The sequence below is a fragment of the Dreissena polymorpha genome, chromosome 1 (assembly GCF_020536995.1).
Source record: "Dreissena polymorpha isolate Duluth1 chromosome 1, UMN_Dpol_1.0, whole genome shotgun sequence".
NCBI lineage: Eukaryota > Metazoa > Mollusca > Bivalvia > Myida > Dreissenidae > Dreissena > Dreissena polymorpha.
Window position 1 is genome coordinate 26,199,942 of NC_068355.1, and position 20,418 is coordinate 26,220,359.

The following is a 20,418-nucleotide window of genomic DNA, read 5'->3' on the forward strand; positions in this document are numbered from 1 at the left end:
AGAGCTTCAAGATATGATAAACAATAGGAGGGCACAGAAGCGAACGACTTTTCCATTTCTGATGTTACCACTTCACATTCAAGTTGAAATTTTTAAGTTCTGCATACAATCAAACCCGTCAATCCAGTTTGTGTTGGCGAAGGTCGGCAAACCCTTTAGAGATTTAATAAGGTCAATGAGTTTGCAAACACCTAGAATTTACATTCGGCCGGATATTGGACTAGATACTAGTAACAGAAATCCTGTTAGCGTTCGTTTCCTATTAACAAGAGCGGGCAGAAACAGCGGTCTTATTTCGGCAATAAAATAAATCATCAAGGGGCCAAAATGGGCAAACGCATGGCTGCGTTTGCGTGTTAGTGGAATCGTATGGTATGATATCATAGATGTCATGTACAGACATTACAGGTGAAATATACATGTATATCGGTGTTTGGAAACCTGTTATGTTATTTTTGTGATTGATGATTATGTTCTTCTACCGGAAATTTGTTGTCATTTGCTCATTTACTGGTAACTTTTTACGAAGCACATTTGGGATATTTTGGCTGCTACTAAAATGAATGTATATATGTATATTATTTCTTGTCAAAATGCTACAGTTGGATTAAAATTTAAATGCTGTTCTATGTTCTTCAATATTACTTTGAAAAATCCTGTCAGTATACCAATAAATGAAAAAAGTACAAGTTTGTTGAATCTCTTGAATGAAACAAATTATAAAATACAAAATGTAAAATGAATATGTGATGATGATGATGACAAAACATTTGTGATGATGATGATGGTAAAAAAATTGTGATGATGATGGTGGTGGTGATGATGATGACAGTGGTTATGATGATTGGGGTTTGATGATTGTGGTGATGATGATGATGATGATGATAATGATGATGATGATGATGATAACAAACGTTTTGGGATGATGATGACAGCGATGTTTATCGGACGATGATGATGGTTATAATGATGATGATAAGTTTTTAGATGATGATGACGGCGATGTTTATCGGCCGACGATGATGATAATGATGATGATGATAACAAAATATTTGTGATGATGATGATGGCGATGTTTATTGGCCGATGATGATGATGATATTCTCATCGTCGTCATCATCATCACAACATCCTCATTATCGACCGAAAACATCGCTGTCATTATCATTACAAAAAAAACTTTTGTGATCACCATTACGATCATGATAATGGATATGATGATGTTGGTTTTGATGGTGATGATGATGGTGGTGTTGGTAAAGATAACAACGATGATGATCATTGGGGTGTTGATAATTGATGTGATGATGATGATGATGATGATGATGATGATGATGATGAGATAACGATGATGATGATGATGATGATGATGAGATAACGATGATGATGATGATGATGATGATTACGATGATGAGTGTGTATCATATTCGGAACGAATGTGGTACATTTTTCATCCGAATATGGTACAAGTTTGTACCATATTCGGTCAGGAATTTTACCCCAAAACTGCAGATACGTATATGGTACAATTAGACAGTTGTACCATATTCGGCCGAATATGGTACAAACTTGTACATATTCGTTTTTGTACCAAATACGGTCCGACAAAGCACCGTTTTCACAGAGCGAGGCTCTGATATGTTCGTTCTTACCTCAGAAGGACGGCAATTGTAAACTACAATTCAATTAAGCACGACTTGCGCGACTTGAGGAATATCCACAGAACACTCGTACTTTTCACCAATGAGCAAATACTGTAGAATCATTGATATACGGCGGTATAAAATTCGTAGATGAAAATCTTACAATTTTTTGTACACGTAAATTCATTGAACTTTGACCTTCCCCTCTTAAAAAAACAATAACAGCAAACATAATAACAACTAATTGTTCGTTGTGATCTTCAATTTTAGAATCGCTTAAATCACGAAATTAATGAAAATACATGCCACAGAATAATCACGATGTCACAAAAGTAATCACGATGTCGAACGAAAAATCACGGTGTCACACGAGTAATCACGGTGTCACACGAGTAATCACGATTTCACACGAGTAATCACGATGTCACAGAATAATGACGATTGTACTGAACCTATGCATCCTGCGTATGTGTAGTAAGATAAATACTAAGGCACTCATTTAATAATAGTTCAAACAACAAAATCATAATGAACATTCTACATTAAATAGTAAGTGATCACAAATCATATACAGTATTCTTCTTGAAATATCCCCGAACAAACGAACGTACGCGAAAAACAACGTTTAAAATGTTTTTAAACGAGCTTATGATAAAAACACAACAGACCGCGCTAACAGGCACCTACACCTATAAATTGTGTCATGTCCGTTGCAACGGCCGCTTAACGCTGCCAAAGTGTGTACATCATCTGCATCTCTTCGCACGTGTAGGAGTCGTTGATCGGCACGCAGTTCCCGTAATGGTCACTCAGGAGGAAATTTCCGCCGCCGGAAAGCCTGATGCAGCAGAGCGACGCGTTTGAGTCGTATTCTGTATCGCGCGCGGAGCAGGAGTCTCGGTAGAAGCCGCAGATCTGCCCAAGCTTGAAGCAGTTTTTGTTATGGAAGTCGCGCTCAGCAAAAGCCGGTTCCGATGTTTGGTCTTGTGCTAGTGACCGTTCATGTTCCATGCCGACTCGTTCTGAATTCAGTTCCGCGTTCGCCCGACTTCCGTTGCGCTGCTGTCTATTATTCACGACGTCTCGTAGGTTGATCAACTTCTCGACGGTTTCCACGAGATATTTATCGGTGTCGCCACTGGCCAAGATGTTCTTAATTATTCGATATGCTGCATTGCGATAAATCGTATCCGGTCCACTACCACCGCCGGAAATGGCGCCGGAGAAGGCTCTAGTCATACCGTCGACATAAAAGGAACTTCCGTCTCGCAGCGAACTGGAATAGAAATTTCCATGTTGAAAAGGTACCTTTGCTGATTCTTGGAGTGTGTTTTTGAATGAAATGGACAAATGTGTTTGAATATGCGTATGTATATACTGTGAAACCATTATTATTCGTCCGGAATTAATTTTCGCCTTTTTCGTCCTTCGACCGATGGACGAATTCAAGATCCTAACGAACAATCATGTCCCATATTTGAAACAAAAAAGACTGAATTACCGTAGGCATGAGGCATTTAAATCCAGCGTAATCCACGCATAAACACAAGGCTCGAAATTAACACTCGCACACTCGCAAAATGCGGGAAAAAAGATAAGTTATAAGCCACTAGTATTTTTTGCAAGTAAAGAAATAGTGAACAAAAAACGAGTTATATTGCTAAATGCGTTCGACGGCATGAACGCTAAACCGTAGGTCAATTTTTTGAACGTCCGAATACCCATATGCGGAAGCGCGCACCTTGTTTGTTGACTGGTATACTTATAATACAGATACACAGATGGTATTGATACAAAGAACATGAAACAGTCGACTATTCACACTCAAGTTAAATCCGGTTTTTACACAAAGGGGTGTTCATTATACAGTGTACTGACAACTGACATTTCCTGTAAAACGCGAATGCAATACGGCTGTATCGAATGCGTCGACTTCGTTTAGGTATAATAGTGTTGATTAGCACTAATTGTTAACAACTTTATTACCCATTGTGTGTATTGTGTTTTTCAGGGGTGTTGCAGATTATACAGCCTACACGCGGCGAATCCGGATTAAAGACAATACTATTAAACGCAATTAAAATATGACGATGTGTGATCAACACCTGACTGAAATATATTCTGCGCTTTGTTACAAATTTGACCGTGATAGTAATGGAAACAGACTAATTGGCAATTGGCTTCGTTGTTTAAAACACTCGTTAACGATTATTCAGTCCCACTTACTTATAGTATCCGCTAATCATAACAAATAACGTGTCAATGAAATAAAATAATAAGGGACAGTTACTGTCACCTAAAATAACAGACTTGTTAATTGGCATATGCCAAACAAGGCACACCTCCTGCAAGTGACTACCAAGTGTCACCTCTCTTTCCCCAGCACGATTTTTTCGCAACCGCGTATTACATGAATTACAAACAAATCGGACGTTGTTTTTTTTTTCAAAACCAGAAATGGACGAATTTAAGAGCGGACGAAATAGTCATTTTTATGAAAAGGGCGAAATTTTGTGCCGACGAAAATAAATGGTTTCACAGTATTAGTTAAAAAATATTCATTTTAGCTCGATTGCATAGAAAGCATAAAGCTTAATTGAAACGCTCTCAGTCCGCTTCCTGGGACTAGAAGCAATTTTTGGTGTCTATAGGGAAATCTAAAGAAGGACCCAACAGTAGGACTCGAACCCGTGACCTACTGATCACGAACACATTATTCACTTCGCCACTGCGACCTGTTTGCAAATATTTTTGTTTCGTGTTATAGTTTACACATATGTCTTATACACGGCGAATCCAACACATCGCCTTAATGATAGTTATTAAATTGCTAGGGCAAAATCGCACATTTAATGTTGAATAACTTACCAAGGCAGCTTTACTGTTAATAAATGTTGATAATTAAATACACGAGTGACAATGAATATACTATACCTTGTCAGTGACTTCAGGAAAGATTTCACGCTTTCTTCGGAGTCTTTTTTCGCAGACACGTGATCTTAAATGGAATGAATAATTGAACCTCGTCGTGTAACAACTATTCTTAATGCATGTGCGAAATGTCTCATGCAAGATCAGCCTGTGAAGTCCGCACAGTCTCATCAGACACGACAAATAACATCATGACTGGATTTTCAATTAGGAGAGACTTCCTTTAAACGAAAACTACGTAGAAACAAAACGTGTCGTCCGTGATTAACCTGCGCAGACAACACAAGCTTATTTTGGGCGACCCCCTTACGCAAATGCATTAATCCCCGTTTTCGAAGAACGCAGCTCAATTTCATTACGCGCATAGGAGATATCAGGCAAATACTGTTGACTTCAAAACTCTATGCAATCTAATAAAATCATCGCATGTAATAATGCATTTTTATTTATTTTTTGTTTAATCTTAAATGTATTTTAGTGTTACAAGTTGCTTTTGAGTTTCAGAACAAAAGTGTTAGTTGTTTATTGTGTGTTTAAAGTTCTTTAACTTGATATTTAACTATTTGAATGATGTAATACAGATTTGACAATAACTTTGACAAACTGAAAAATGATTTTTAGTAATAAAACAATAAAATGGTAAAACTCTTCATGGATAAAAAATAACTACAAGCTAACAAGTACACTACGTTTCAATGCAAATCTATCAATTAAATAATCAGTCTGTAAGAAGGTCCCTATGTACAGGCAAAACAGTTTTGTGTACTTTCTATATGTTTGATGATGGCATACTGCATTAATCATTTTTTATAATTGACGGAATTTTAATATTGTCTACTAAATTGTTTAAAAAATAAATGCCTATGTCAATAAAAATAAAAACTTGCTTAATAATTAAATTAAAAACTTGTCTAATTCACAAAAATAAATCTACATTATCGACCCATCGGTATATTCGAAAAGTCTTCATACACTGTTTCAACTTGAAATAAACATCTTTTGAAATAACAATAAAACCTTACATCCTAAGAACATTCAAGTTATTATCAACACAGAACACGTGCTCATTGGATTTAAAAATATGCAAAATCTGATACAAAAATCAATCTTTCAAAAATTAATCTTTCAAAATAAATAATCAATCAATAAATAATGATAATCAATTTTTATATTTTCGTCACCGATAAACAGACGAATATCATTTGGCGGAATGTAAATATTCATTTTAAACTATTCAATGTTTCTTTATTACGTATGACGGTAAACAAATCTTCGTTACATGAAAAACGCTGCGAGTCTAAAAATTATTAATTTGTCTCATATATTTGTTTTATTGAGTTTCTTAACTATACATGTAAATGTCAGTAAATTTGGAAGCGACTGTTTTGACAATCCATTATAAATATGCCAACTGTATACGGTAGCGTAAGCACATTACTCCATCTGCAAGCACTAAGTTATATATTCCACGGACAAACGTAAGTATTGTCAAGGTCGCCGTGGTGTCATGGATATGGTGTCCGCACACCGACCTGCTTCGGTTCGAAGTTTAGTTTATTCCCCATGCAGGAGCGTCCCCCCCCCCCCAACACCAAGTACTAGCCCACGTGGGAGCGTCCCCTCCCAAAACACCAAGTACTAGCCCATGTGGGAGCGTTCTCCCCAACACCAAGTACTAGCTCTTGGCCCAGGAAACGGACTCGAGAGCGTTTCGAACAAGTAGAAAGCATTTTAAATGCATTCGAGCTAAAATACATAGGTTTAAACTAAGAAATTATTTCTAAACAAGCACATTTTCTTGCATTTTATAAGTAATGTTATCTTAATGTGATAACTTTTTTTTATTAACTTCAAACACTAGAAACGGTGCTTTATTTGATACATGTGCTATATATTGTACACTCTCAGTATGAACTGCTACCCTATGTTTCTATCAATACAGCCAGTAAACTTTCATCAGATCCGACATGAACCAAAATTAAACGTTTACACTAAAATACACCTCGGGCCAAGCAATATGATTAACCTTACTAAGGCTTGCAGAAAAGACGTCATTCATAAAGATGTACCGTCTTGTACACTGTTAGCAACTACACGATTGCGTCAGGACGTAATTACATGTATTTCAGCGACCACTAACTATATATAATAACAACGTCGAAGGAATAAAGTTTTCATTTGTGTGTTTTTTTTAGGGATGCAAGAGGTTACAAAAATCATTTACCGGTTAACCTTTTTCCGTAACCGGTTATTAACCGGTTAACCGAAACGCCTTAAGTAGTTAAAATGATTAATGGTACGTAAAAAATGTCATACCGCATACTTTTTTTTAATTCAAAATATTGAAATATGCGTGATAGTAATCAAGTTGTTGACTTGTTTTAGGTTGAAATACAAGTCCGCACAGCCTTATCAGGCACGACACTTTCCGCTTTTATGATTTTTGTCGTTTAAAGGCAGTATCTTTTAAATGAAACTCCAGTTTTGGCCGAAATAGAAGACCATGATAACCCAGTGAGGACTGCACATGCTCATCAGGTACGACACATTTCGCACATGCATTTAAACCCTTTTTCCTATAGCGCGGCTCGATTCGTTTGAACAGCCTTAACTTTTGCTTAAACACGGAGCAAACATTAAAAATTTCTTAAAATACAGACCACCAAGGTAACTGCAACAGACTTATGTGACACTGGTTCGACTACAAGCGCTTCACGCTGGTTTGAAATGTATTATGTATATGTTTACGTAATGGCGTAACAATAACTTCACATAAGACTATATTAAAGTTATTAAATAACTCACACCACCACAGACGTCCGTTGATTGATAAATATCAGCTACAATCACTGTTAAACTTGCGTCAAAGGTTGCAATTGTTATGTGAGAAAAGTAAGATTATCACAAAATAACGCGGACAAAACTAAAACGGATTGTAGTTATTGTTATTTGAACCTTCAATGAATCGTTCGTTAACCTAACGTTACCAAACTTGCCGGATGTGAATTCATAATGACCGCATGTCACCGTTTAAAAATAAAGATTAATATGCACTCCGTTGCAATGTGTATAACAAGTTCATATATGATGCTCCGAAATCTTAGATAAATCCTAATTAAAGTCACATATAGGCAACGTGTTTCAAGGGATGACTTAATCGGTTGAATATTGTGTTTGAAATATCAGATTCTCTGTTCCTGAGCTAAATGCAGGTGCGTATATTATCTTCACCGATTAACAGTCCGCTCAGGCTGTTCAGGACCATAGGCGCTCGATGTCAATGCCAATGTTTTATTTTAAATTTATTAATTTATTGTTTAGTTACCCGTTGTTTATTATAATGCATACACACACTAAATTAATAAAAATCTTCCTACAAAACGTCTTCTTAAAAAATATGGTTCGACTATATATGTATAGAATATCTATGTACATAGTCGAACTATCTTTTTTTAAGAAGACGTTTTGTCAGAAGATTTTTATTAATTTAGTATGTGTATGCATTATAATAAACAACGGGTAACTAAAAAAACAAATAAATAAATAAAACATTGTCATTGACATCGAGCGCCTATGTTCAGGACGACACCATCCGCTTTTATGGTATTTTTCGTTTAAAGGAAGTCTAAGCGAAAGTCTTGTTTAAGCCGAATGTATTTTTATGTTTGTGATATCCGAAATTTGTTAAGACAAAATAAAACATTTCAACAAACTAAATATATATATAGGTCCGAAGACGTTCGTAAGTATGACATGCATCATTACTCTGTCACCCCCTTGTTAGACCAGTATATTTTCACTTGTCTTTATGCCGGTTAGCTGTTGTGTTGAGACAATTGATTTCCGTGTTTACGGTTAACGCGGGTTTTCATATACATGTTCAGATATATATAAACCCGAAACGAAAGCGTGCTATTATTCAAACTGATAGCTACAAAATAGATTAACGTTAATTGTATCAATAATATGTAGGTTATGATATGTAATAAAATGTTTCGTTTCGATAATACCATCTCCGACAATTTCCGTCAATATACCGAGATAAACCGATAGGTTACGAAACAAGTCGAGATGAACTGATATTACCCGATTCCATGATTCTGGTTCTACCTTAAAGGGATCTTTTCACGCTTTGGTAAATTGACAAAATTGAAAAAAAGTTGTTTCAGATTCGCAAATTTTCGTTTAGTTATGATATTTGTGAGGAAACAGTAATACTGAACATTTACCATGGTCTAATATAGCCATTATATGCTTCTTTTGACGATTTTAAAACCTAAATATTATAAAGCGTTGCAACGCGAAACGATTGAATAATTTGGAGAGTTCTGGTTTTGTCGTTAAATTTTGTGAAACTACGAAGATTGCTTATATAAGGTATAAAATACATTAAGTATGTGTACTCGGCGGAATAGCTCAGTAGGCTAAAACGTTTTTACTTCAGGACTCTGGCAGGACTCCAGGGGTCACTGGTTCGAAACCTGCTCCGGGCAATGTTCTTTTCCTTTTTTAATTTTATTCTTGATTTTTTACTGGAGCTTTTACGATCCAATGTTTACATTTATCAATATAATGAATTTAATGAATAAGTTAAAAAATGCCAAAATCTGTGAAAAGGCCCCTGTAACGTAATATTGCTTTAAATAATTGAGTAAGCAAATTCTTTGACATGCGTTTTTAATGTATATTGCATCCATACTCTTTCGTATATGTTGCACAAATACAACAATAACGTTCGTACAAGATTGGGTAAACGGTTCGAGGACTACACTCGGAAAAAGTGTTTAGTTAATGATGTTTATCACGCATATACCAATTGAAATGTACATAATTTTACGTAAATTACAACTTGTATTATTTCGACAAATATTAAAGGGAAAATTGTGTTCTTTGGTAGGGATAAACTACTAATACAGGCAATTCAGTGAAATCCTGTTGCATAATGAACGTTTTTGTAAATGTGATAAGTAGACGTACAAATGTATAACGGCAATGGTTTCTCCAAATGATTTGTAATAAAAAAGTTTAGTTCAAACTCGACGCTAACTAGAATATCTCGTGTTGTATTATATTTTCCGGGAGGTTTCGAATTGCCTGTGAATACCCACCTAAAGACTTTAAGCATTTCGCTTGGCGGTTCTTTAAAATTGTGTGAATCAGCGAAGTCAGCGACAGAGGACGTCAGAGTCGAGAGATAACGGTACTCGCGTGATTAGCAGAGCCACTCGCAGAAGTTCCTCTAACCGACCCTCTTCAGATCCGCCCATCGACCACAAGCATTCGGCTCGGCTACTTCCGAGAAGTCTACAAGAAGATCCTCTGTGATCTTTTTCTTCGGTCGCGACTTGACCGCTTCAGCTTTTTGACCGAGAAACGACTCGTAAATCGTACACACGTCTTGTCTAAGCCTCTTATACACACATAGCTTAGTGTGAATATTTCAAGCATCGCGACATGTCCGAAAATACAAGCGCCGCTGCGAAATTGATTTTGAAGTACACGCACCGCAGGACCGCTGTGCTAAAAACGTCTGGGCAAAAACCTGAGGCATGTTATCTGCAAATAATTGGTGCAAAATTAAAATTTCACACGTACTTAAAGTGACTTGTTCCCAGTTTGGCAAAATACATATACCAATAAAAATGTAATCAATTTAAAAAAGAATGCATGTAGATAACCAAGCAAAATAACACCCTTGACTAGAAAAACATTAACCAGATATGTTCCATTATTGATGAACAGCAAACAAAATAATTAAAAAATGTAAACCGCTTGTAGCGCTTTTCATCGATAATTGAGCAAACAACGTGTATTACCAACGTAGGGTTTGAACAGTACTGTAGATGTTAAAAACGTGTATTACCAACGTAGGGTTTGAACAATACTGAACATGTTAAAAAAAGGTGTATTACCAACGTAGGGTTTGAACAATAGTGTAAATGTTGAAAACGTGAATTACCAACGTAAGGTTTGAACAATACTGTAAATGTTGAAAACGTGTATTACCAACGTAGGGTTTGAACAATACTGTAAATGTTGAAAACGTGTATTACCAACGTAGGGTTTGAACAATAGTGTAAATGTTAAAAACGTGTATTACCAACGTAGGGTTTGAACAATACTGTAAATGTTGAAAATGTGTATTACCAATACGAAGGGTTGGAACAAAACTGAACATGTTGAGAACGTGTATTACCAACGTAGGGTTTGACCAACACTGTGAATGTTGAAAACGTGTATTACCAACGAGGGTTTGAACAATACTGAACATGTTAAAAACGTGTATTACCAACGTGGGGTTTGAACAATACTGTGAATGTTGAAAACGTGCTTGGTGTAATGGCTTCGAGTTAGCTCAAAGGTACCAGCTTCTATCCGCAGAACATGGTTATTTTTTCTTGTTTAAAGCTGTTCCAAATAGTACAGTTTTGTAAGTAAAATATGTTAATATATATTTTTTTAAACGAAAATATGTGAACAAGTCCCTTTAAAAAAATTTTGTCTGTTCATTACAGCATTCTTAAGCCAAAAATTCGTACAGGTTAAATAATTAAAACACGCGTCTACGTTCACCGCCTGTTTCAAAAATGTGTGCCATGTAAACAAAATCTAAGTCATAAAACTAGAAATAAATATTTTTATTACAAAACCAGATCAACAAAGCAATTCATTTATTGTATCGTGCTATGCCTAACCGCAGATAAACGAATAACGCAACAACTCTCTTTGATTTCCAATGAGAAGTTAAAGGGACCTTTAAGCATTTTGATAAATTGACAAAATGGAAAAGAAACTTATAATTTGCAAACTGTCGTTGTATTTATTTTCTTTCGTTGCTAGGAAACAGTAATACTAAACATGTACCAATAAAAACCATTATTTGTATCTTTTGACGATTAAAAAATATGAAAACTATCAAGCGTTACAACCGCAAAACGATTGGATAATTTGGAAAATTTGATTGTTATCGTTTTATTTTATGAAAATATTATTGTATTGGTTACAATGTATATTTAGACTAAAATACATGCACTGTTTCGTCAGCAAGGGTGGCCGAGTGCTTTTAGTGCAATATTATTACTCCAAGGGATCGAGTCCTTGTTTGAATTACTCTTTCTATTTCTTTTATTTTATTTTTGTTTTATACTGGAACCCTTTAGTTCTGATGTTTACACTGACCAATTTTAAGAATTAAATGAAAATTTTCAAAACATGCATACATTCTGTTAAGAAGACTCTTTAAACATGGTATTCTTTTGCAGATCAAGTAATAGAAAGTTTTGGTTTTGCCTGAACCGTGTAAACAACAATTAAAACAATTTGGCAGATTGTGCGATTCTGTTTTATGGTACATATATTAATTATAAAGTGTGAAGAGATCGCGCTGATACGTCACGAAAGTTTATTAACTGATTTATATTTGATAAAAACATTGTTAAACATATCCATAAAACGTTCGTTCAACCAACGTGCTCGCGGTTTTCTAATTCTCACCCCTAATCCGCGACAGGTCAACCGTTCAAGACTAACATTCACTCATTAATAATGGTACATTTATCCAAGATAAAGTGTTAATACAAGACATAACCTCAGCGACATGTGTCCGGGGATTGTATATGCGTAGACCTGAAGTCCCGAGATGAAGGCTGTATGCTTGATAATAAAAGAACACGATTAAGTACATACTTCATAGACATTAAAAAACAGAGTTTAAACGATGCATCGTAGTATCGATTTGAAGGTATATATATGTATGCAATTAGAGAACAACCTCTTTCTTTGCATTGACTTATGAAAATGACTTATAGTCTTATATCTGTGTGGTAATGTTTATGCTCTGTATGTCCCCATCCATGCCTTAAAAGGGCCTTTTCACAGATTTTGGTATGTTTTGAAGTTTGTCATTAAAGGCTTTATATTGATAAATGTACACATTAAATTTTAAAAGCTCCAGTGAAAAATCAAAAATAAAATTTAAAAAAAGGAAAAAAATAGTAGCCCGCAGCAGGGCTCGAACCACTGAACCCCGGAATCCTGAAGTAAAAACCCATTAGCCAACTGAGCTATCCTGCCAGCATAAGTTGCGTATTTTATACGTTATATAAGTATTCTTCGAAGTTTCACAAATTTAAACGACAACAACAGATTTTTCTAAATTATTCAATCGTTTCGCATTGCAACGCTTTACAATTTTTAGGTTTTTTAATCGTCAAAAATGCATATAATGGCTATATTAGACCATGGCAAATGTTCAGTAATACTGTTTCCTCACAAATATCATAAATAAACCGAAAATTAGCGAATCTGAAACAACTGTTTTCAATTTTGTCAATTGACCAAACTGTGGAAAGATGCCTTTTATTAAACGACGGTGTGTAATATCTTAGTGCTTTTTTCAAGTAAAACGCTTACATTTTCAACTTATTTTTCAAAAGTGTATTTACTTGTATTTCAATTCATGTATGGTTGTAAAGGGAGAGTCGCTTGGTCATGATAAAAATTGACATCAAACATTCCAAACTTTATTAAGAACAGAGAGAGGGAATTTATTTGCTTTTTATACTTTTTCATAATTAACCTAAATAAAGAACCATGTAATCATTTCTTATAGAACGTTTGTGTAATTTGAGGTTTGACAGACACGTCATGGCGTTCACAATTCAATACCTCGGGAAGGTATGCCTGACATGCAACACTAGAAACATCAACATTGATAAACCACGCATATATACGGTTTTCATATATATGTATTTTTTAATTTATCTATTTTTTATTCAGGAAAAAAGGAAATGTGCCCATCATTTCACATATAACACAAGACATATACATATATAACCGGTTGATGGTGAGGCACGTTACGTCATGTGAGATATCTGCACACACACATAATAATAATAGTTATGGTAAGTTGTACACACAACAATAATTAGTTTTGGTGATAAAAATCGTTTGGGAGCAATGGAAGAAAAAAACAACAACATAATAGATATTTAGCATTGTCGGTAATTAAACACTTGCTGTGTTTAGTACATAGAAACGTTAACGCGGTAACGTTTTATCCTTTGTGAAATTGTGTACATCTTCGACACAAATGAGACTCATTCTAGGAAAACAAGGCTTTATGAATGTGCTTACAGTGTAGTTCCAGATCAGCCTGTTCATTCCACACAGGCTAACCTGAGAAAACACTTTCCGCTTTTATAAAATTTTGTTTCAATGAACTCTCTCTTTACGCGAAAATCTAATAATAACATATAATTGCGGTGGCACGTGTCGTCCCTAATTAGACACTGTGGACTGCACAAGAAAATCTGGGACGACACTGTACAAACAAACATGTATTAAGCCCGGTTTTCCCAGAGCGCCGCTCAAAAACCTGACAAGGCATATTGCAATTTTGACCTTTATATTATTTCACATGAAACATGTGATATGCAACCCAAGCTTTGATCTTCTGTGACATGTGTGGGTATAAAAAAGACAAAGCTAATGGACGACCTTGAGTTATACTCACTATATATGTTAAATTTTGTATAAGAAAACATACTTGCAATGAATGCAATAATTCGTCGGCTGATCCAGATTGCGATCGTCTTGGTTAAAGGTCTGATACGAACTACTTGTTACTATAAGTTACACAGAGGGGGTAATCACGTGATAGTCAAGAAGGCGACGTCCACGCCGAGCCAGGTATGTTTCGCCCTTGTAAACCCTTTATTACTTGTATTGTTTTTAATGCCACTCACTTTCCAGCCATTGAGAACAAATTCTTTAAATAAAAAACCCAACATACTTGTAGTGTTTTTGTTCAAGAATGCGTTTCATTTTCGAGTTCCTGTACATAATATGCAAGTTATGACGTCATATGTAGACGAACTGTATTGAATTGACGTCAATTAAAGTAAAGTTTCTAAACAAAGTTGTTGCAAGAATAGAATTAAAAACTTTACGCAGCCGTTTAAACTGACTAAACGTGTTGCATTTGCTTACGCGTCAAATATTGCTATATTAGATCCTCGTTCTAGGAAAACAGGGCTAAATGCATGTGCGTAAAGTTTCGCCCTACATTAGCATGTGCAGTAAACGCAGGCTAATCAGGGACGACACTTTCCGCCTCAATTGGATTTTTGTTTAGAAGGGATATCCTTAAAACAAAACCTTTTATAAAGCTGAAAGTGTCGTCCCTGATCAGCCTGTGCGGACTGCACATGTGTCCCGGTATTTGGAATGCCACTTGACGATAGTGCAGTAAAGGTTTCTCTTATAACGGGGCTCAAATCTTTCAACGCCTGGCATGATTCATGTTTGTTTTACCATGGAATGCAAGAGCTTACAGCACCGATTCAAAACATAAAATGATCATAAACCTGTTTATCCCAAAATCAGATCGACTTTGTAATAGTTTGTTCACGCGTAGGCACAGATACAAACGAACAACGTACACAATCATCATGACGGACAACTTGTAAAAATGTTTTAAATGTGACCTTCATGAAGTCCATGTAAAACGATGTATCAAATACACTTTAAAATCGATGCCTTTACCGTAACGACTTGCATAAAATATTAATTACAATACGTATTTGTTTAAATGGCTTTACCCTAACGAAATAGATTGTTCAATATAAAACATTATCTCTAGCCGCCGATGTTAAAACCCTTTAGGTGGTACTGGAGACATTTCAAACGGCAGTAAATGTGGCACCGGGTCAGTCAGTAAACGAAGCACCTTAATACAATATTAGATATTTCTACTTTGCAGTCCCTGCAGAAAGTCTGTCCAGAAGCAGTGTTCTTCACCACCATTCCGAAACTTGACCCTGAAGAAACAGAAACAGCTTCTGAAGGTGGGGAGTTTCAGGAGTGTATGCAGTCGCTCAGAGGGTTAAACAGAGAACATGGCACTCTCCCTGTTGACAATGAGTCATTGAGACGTATATGGAGTCATTATAAATGTAGTAAGGAGCAGGTGGACATGTTGGAGAAGGAGACTCGTGGACAGTCTGTTTGTCCACTATGGTTTGAGCACAGAAAAGGGCGGATAACTGGCACGAAAGCCCATGATGTTTTCGTCATGAAGGAATCGTCAAACACAGATAATCTGGTTAGGCTTATAACAGGAAGCAAATGTTACAATTTGTCTGGCAAAGCGGCGGTGAAATGGGGAAATACCAATGAAGAAAAGGCAAGACATGAGTATGCTCAACAGCAGAAGGGGAACCACCAGTATTTGAATGTCATGACTGCAGGTCTGCTGGTTCATCAACAGAAACCATTTATTGCAGTGTCAGTTGATGGGGTAGTAAAATGTGCCTGTTGCCCAAACAGACTGTTAGAGATCAAGTGCCCGTATAAACATAGAGAGAAAAAAATTCAAGACATTAAGGACAAAGACTTTTGTTTAAATGAGGAAGGTGAATTAAAACGCAGCCATAGATACTATACACAGATCCAGCTTCAAATGTATGTACATGATGTGCAATCATGTGACCTGTTTGTCTACACATCTGTTGATAGTGTAGTGGCAACTGTGTCACGGGATGATGACTTTTGTCAGAAACTAGTCAGCAAGTGTGAGGATTTTTTCTTTAAATTTGTGCTGCCAGAACTTGTATCGAGGAGGTTAGAAAAAACACCAAGCTCAGCATGTGAAGTGTCTTCCCAGAGCATCAAGACTTGTGACAATGAAGTTGCTTTATGGTGTCTGTGCCAAGAACCAGAGTATGGTCGTATGATAAAGTGTGAAAATGAGGACTGCCCTACTCAGTGGTTTCACTATGAATGTGTTAACATCAGAAGACGCCCCAGAGGAAAGTGGGTTTGTCCAGAGTGTTCTGACATTAAGGATTAAGATTATTGAACATTGTACTTCTGAGTACTTCTGAAGACTGAGTCATTTATTAAACCAAATGCAAGAGTAATAATTTTTTAATAAAAGTTAGTAAATATTTCTTGATGTTAAGATTCTTTTTAGGTTTTTATTCTTGTTTTCAAGTAGAACAGACAGGAAAGTAACATGTCGTCATTTTTTATTCAGAACTTATAATTACTTTGCACAAAGTAATACATGTAGTACATATCAAACCAATTCCATTTCATTATACATTGAAAAGTATCAAATGACATGTTTCTGAGAAACAAACTTAACAACACAAATATTTCTAAATGCAATTAAAGACAAGAATTCAGTATATTAATGAAAAAGTTTCACTGAAATTCTCTATTGAAAAATTATAACATAAAATGAGCCATGTTCTGAGAAACTGGGCATAATGCATGTGGGTAAATTGTATTCCCAGATTAGCCTGTGCAATCTGCACAGGCTTATTAGGGACGACACTTTCCGCTTTTATGACATTTTTCATTTCAATGAAGTCTCTACTTAGCAAATATCCAATTTAGGGGTAAGTGTCGTCCCTGATTAGCCTGTGCAGAGACTGCACAGGCTAATCCAGGACAACACTTAACTCACATGCATTATGCCCAGTTTTCCCAGAACGTGGCTCATATTATCAAATTTATGTTTACATAAGGATCTAAACCTAAACATTTATAATATTACAATGTAAGCATTTTCTATCTTCTCTTGTGATACGTATATTAACCTTCTACAATTTGTAAATCATGACAAGATGTTCTTAATTTTAATAGTCAAATTATATATTTGTTGATATTTATGTTATCAATATGTTTTCTGATTGCAGTCATTATTTGTGATTTGAGACATTGTTGGATCAATATGAGAAATATATTTTCACCTGAATAAGTGTATTTTTTTTATTTTCACTTCAATTTATGTACATTTTGTTACTTATAGTAAACACCACTGTCCATAAATGTCAATACATTTTCAACTGCTGCATGTATATTTCATTTTTCAAACATCTACTTCACTAATTTTGATTGAAAGTTGCAAATTGCAGCACAAATAGTGAGAACACTGTCAGAATGTGGCACCATACTTAATGACATCTGAGTACTCAAAATTTTAAAGTTTTTAAGTCTACCAATTGCTCGTTCAACATGGATTCGAACCCTGGCAATACTTCTGCTGGTCTCCACTTGTTGCTGGGTTAGTTGTGCCTGTCCTCGGGTAAAGGCAGGAATTGAAAGAAAGCAATTACGTGCTGCAATTTCCTCGCCTATCAGGAAACCCCTATCCGCTAATACCAAATCACCATATTCAAGCAAATCTAAGAAACCACTCCTCAATGTCACAACTTTGTCTGACGTCCGTCCTCCAAATGCTTTTGAAACGAATGATATAGAGCCCAATGGTGTTATTGCTACCAGGTACTTCAATGTATTATGATGTTGGTAATTAGACCATGTAGCTGCACGTGCCGTTAAATTCCCTGGTCGTTCAATGAAAATTTCCGTACAATCAATAATTGTCCTAGCGTTTCTGTACTTTGGCTTGAATACTTGGGGTAAAGTTCTAAGTACATCTTCTTTGTCCGGCCAATGAATCAAGAATTTCAATTTTTCAGCTAATATTGGAATTGTTCTATTAAGCACATTAGACACCGTTGATTCTGATATTCTAAATCTAATGGCAAGGTCAAAGTTTTGCAAATTCAGCTTGAATTTCATTAAAACAATAATGACTGCATCTGCCTGTGAGTTCAATGATGAGAAGTCTGGCAGAGCTGACTGCACAAAGGACACTATCCACAACAATGTTGCTAAATTTGGCACACCAGTATAGAAACTGGTTCTCTTGTCAGACACAGACCTATCTTCCTGAAGAAAACTTATACCAAACGAACTCTGAACTTCGGTACGTAAAGAGGAGTTTTCTTCTTGGAGACGACCAAGTTCGTTGATCAGTAACCTCTCGTTTAATCTCGTTTCTGCAAGCTGAAGTCTGCAGTTCTCAAGCTCCTTCTTGATATGAAAGACATCAGCTGCAAATGATAACAAAACTATAAATTTTTAGCAAATATAGGATGGTCTCTTCAAATATATGTATCAAAACAATGCTGTTAATCTGCTTTCACATATTCAGCTGAAAAGCAGATGACAAATCTGAAGAACTATCTCTTTATGATTAAGTTGCATATAATCAATTTCTGCAATTCTTGTCAAGTGGTATATGGAAGGTATTGAATGCATGTACTTTTAATCCATCTCTTAAATTAATATTTGTGGCACATGAATTTGGTGTTGGGGAGTTTTTGTTTGATTCATCCTTGATAGCATTTTAATAGTTAAGACTGACAGTCTGTGGGTAATCAACTGTATACATGTTATCATCACTTCATCAATATTGGTCAATAAAAATCAAAGTCTTTATCTCCAACTTGATGTTCAAATATTTATGGACCTACTGTCATTGTTGCTGTCTCCGGGGGGACTATTTTCTATATCAGCATCACAATGTGTAGACAGATCGAGCAGAGTAGAAGCAGCAGACCGCCGTTCATTTTCATCAAGCTCCATGGCAAGCCTTTTTCTTCGCCTTGATGTTGCCCTTTCATAGCGTCCAACTTTAACAACAGGTGTTGATGTTGTCATTAATTCGTATCCCATGTTCAATGTTGGCACGTAATCGGGATCATCTTTGTTGTGGCTAGCACAGCCTGAAATGTAGATGATACATCGTTTGTGCTCATTAACAAATCAATAAGGCTAAGCAACCCTGAGCTTCAGAAGTGATATACACTGGTACTATAGTACACTTGTTGTCATTGGGTAAATATTTCTTGCTCAGTTAATAGTTAATAAACCAGTATCAAATGTTATTTTGAAAAAAAAATCACAAGCTTGAAATATCTAAATTTCTCAAAACTCATTTAAAAATGGTTAGGAACCTCCCGGTATAAAAACTACGGTATGGTGCCTTCAGTTTTCAGAAGTTTGGATAAAAATGTCATATACACTGACCTAAACAATTACAGACAAGATTATAATACTTTTATTTTGACAAAAAAACAACGACAACATGCGTGTCACAATAAAACTTCTTATTTAATAAAGCTCGCTTACCTGACAGAAAGTGATTTCCACAAACGCGATCTTGATTGTTTGGCTGCCAGTTTTTTCTGTTGATAGACGAGAGCCAATTATTTCTTCTTTCTTGGTCATTTTTGCTTGGGATACGATGCCACGAAAGTCTACTACCCTTTTCCCATCGATTTGTACAACCAACGACCACACAAGATTGGACCATTTCAAAAATATAATTGAAAGAATCTGAACATCAGTTGTACTGTTATGAAGGAAAACCAATATGGCGATTATCGGTCTTTTGCCCACCAGCGCTGTTTACATTCTATTAGCAGGTGCGCGTGACGTCACGGTGGTGTTCCCTATTCCATACATGTACGTAAAACATAGCAAACATATGCGGTCTGTTAATCGAATGATTATCATATTCGACCTGAACCAAGTTTTGTATTCAATAACAAAATAGCTCACTGACAAAACATGCCCATATTACACATGAACGGAAAACGTCCACTCCATAGCTTTAATTTTATCGAAATTAAATTCAGAGATGCATCAAACCTTTCTGTAGATTGCACGACAAATTTACAGTCTTAATTGTACCGCTTTAAGGATGTGCATAAAGTGTTCGTAAAGTGTCATTCTACTCCAGCGAGAGTTTGCAAAGTGTTCACAGGCTAAGCAGGGACGTAACATTCCGTGACAGGCAAAGTCCAATGTTTCATGAATAAACTCCTTTAAGAAAGCTACGTGCTTACTCACAACTTAAAAGCTCTACGTGTTTTAAATATACAACAACACGCGGGTGATACAAATGTTGAATCAATAGGGATAAAGTCTAGATGTGACGCGCAGATGGCGATATTCCCATGATGTTATCGACAGCTGAATTGCG

At 35.9% G+C, this 20,418-nt stretch overlaps 2 protein-coding genes across 2 annotated transcripts; both read right to left on the reverse strand.

The window, feature by feature from the left end:
- Nucleotides 1-2,339: 2,339 nt before the first annotated feature.
- On the reverse strand, nucleotides 2,340-4,638 carry LOC127864948 (uncharacterized). The gene is made up of 2 exons (XM_052404841.1): nucleotides 4,578-4,638; nucleotides 2,340-2,919 (listed from the first exon to the last, which is right to left on the reverse strand). Exon 2 carries the CDS (start codon nucleotides 2,880-2,882, stop codon nucleotides 2,367-2,369), a length of 516 nt encoding a protein of 171 aa, XP_052260801.1. The 5' UTR covers nucleotides 2,883-2,919; nucleotides 4,578-4,638; the 3' UTR covers nucleotides 2,340-2,366.
- A 12,042-nt stretch (nucleotides 4,639-16,680) lies between these two features.
- On the reverse strand, nucleotides 16,681-19,884 carry LOC127864940 (uncharacterized). Its single transcript, XM_052404832.1, has 3 exons — nucleotides 19,563-19,884; nucleotides 18,905-19,156; nucleotides 16,681-18,481 (listed from the first exon to the last, which is right to left on the reverse strand). The coding sequence occupies exons 1-3, from the start codon at nucleotides 19,744-19,746 to the stop codon at nucleotides 17,460-17,462; spliced, it is 1,458 nt and encodes a 485-aa protein (XP_052260792.1). The 5' UTR covers nucleotides 19,747-19,884; the 3' UTR covers nucleotides 16,681-17,459.
- Nucleotides 19,885-20,418: the final 534 nt, after the last annotated feature.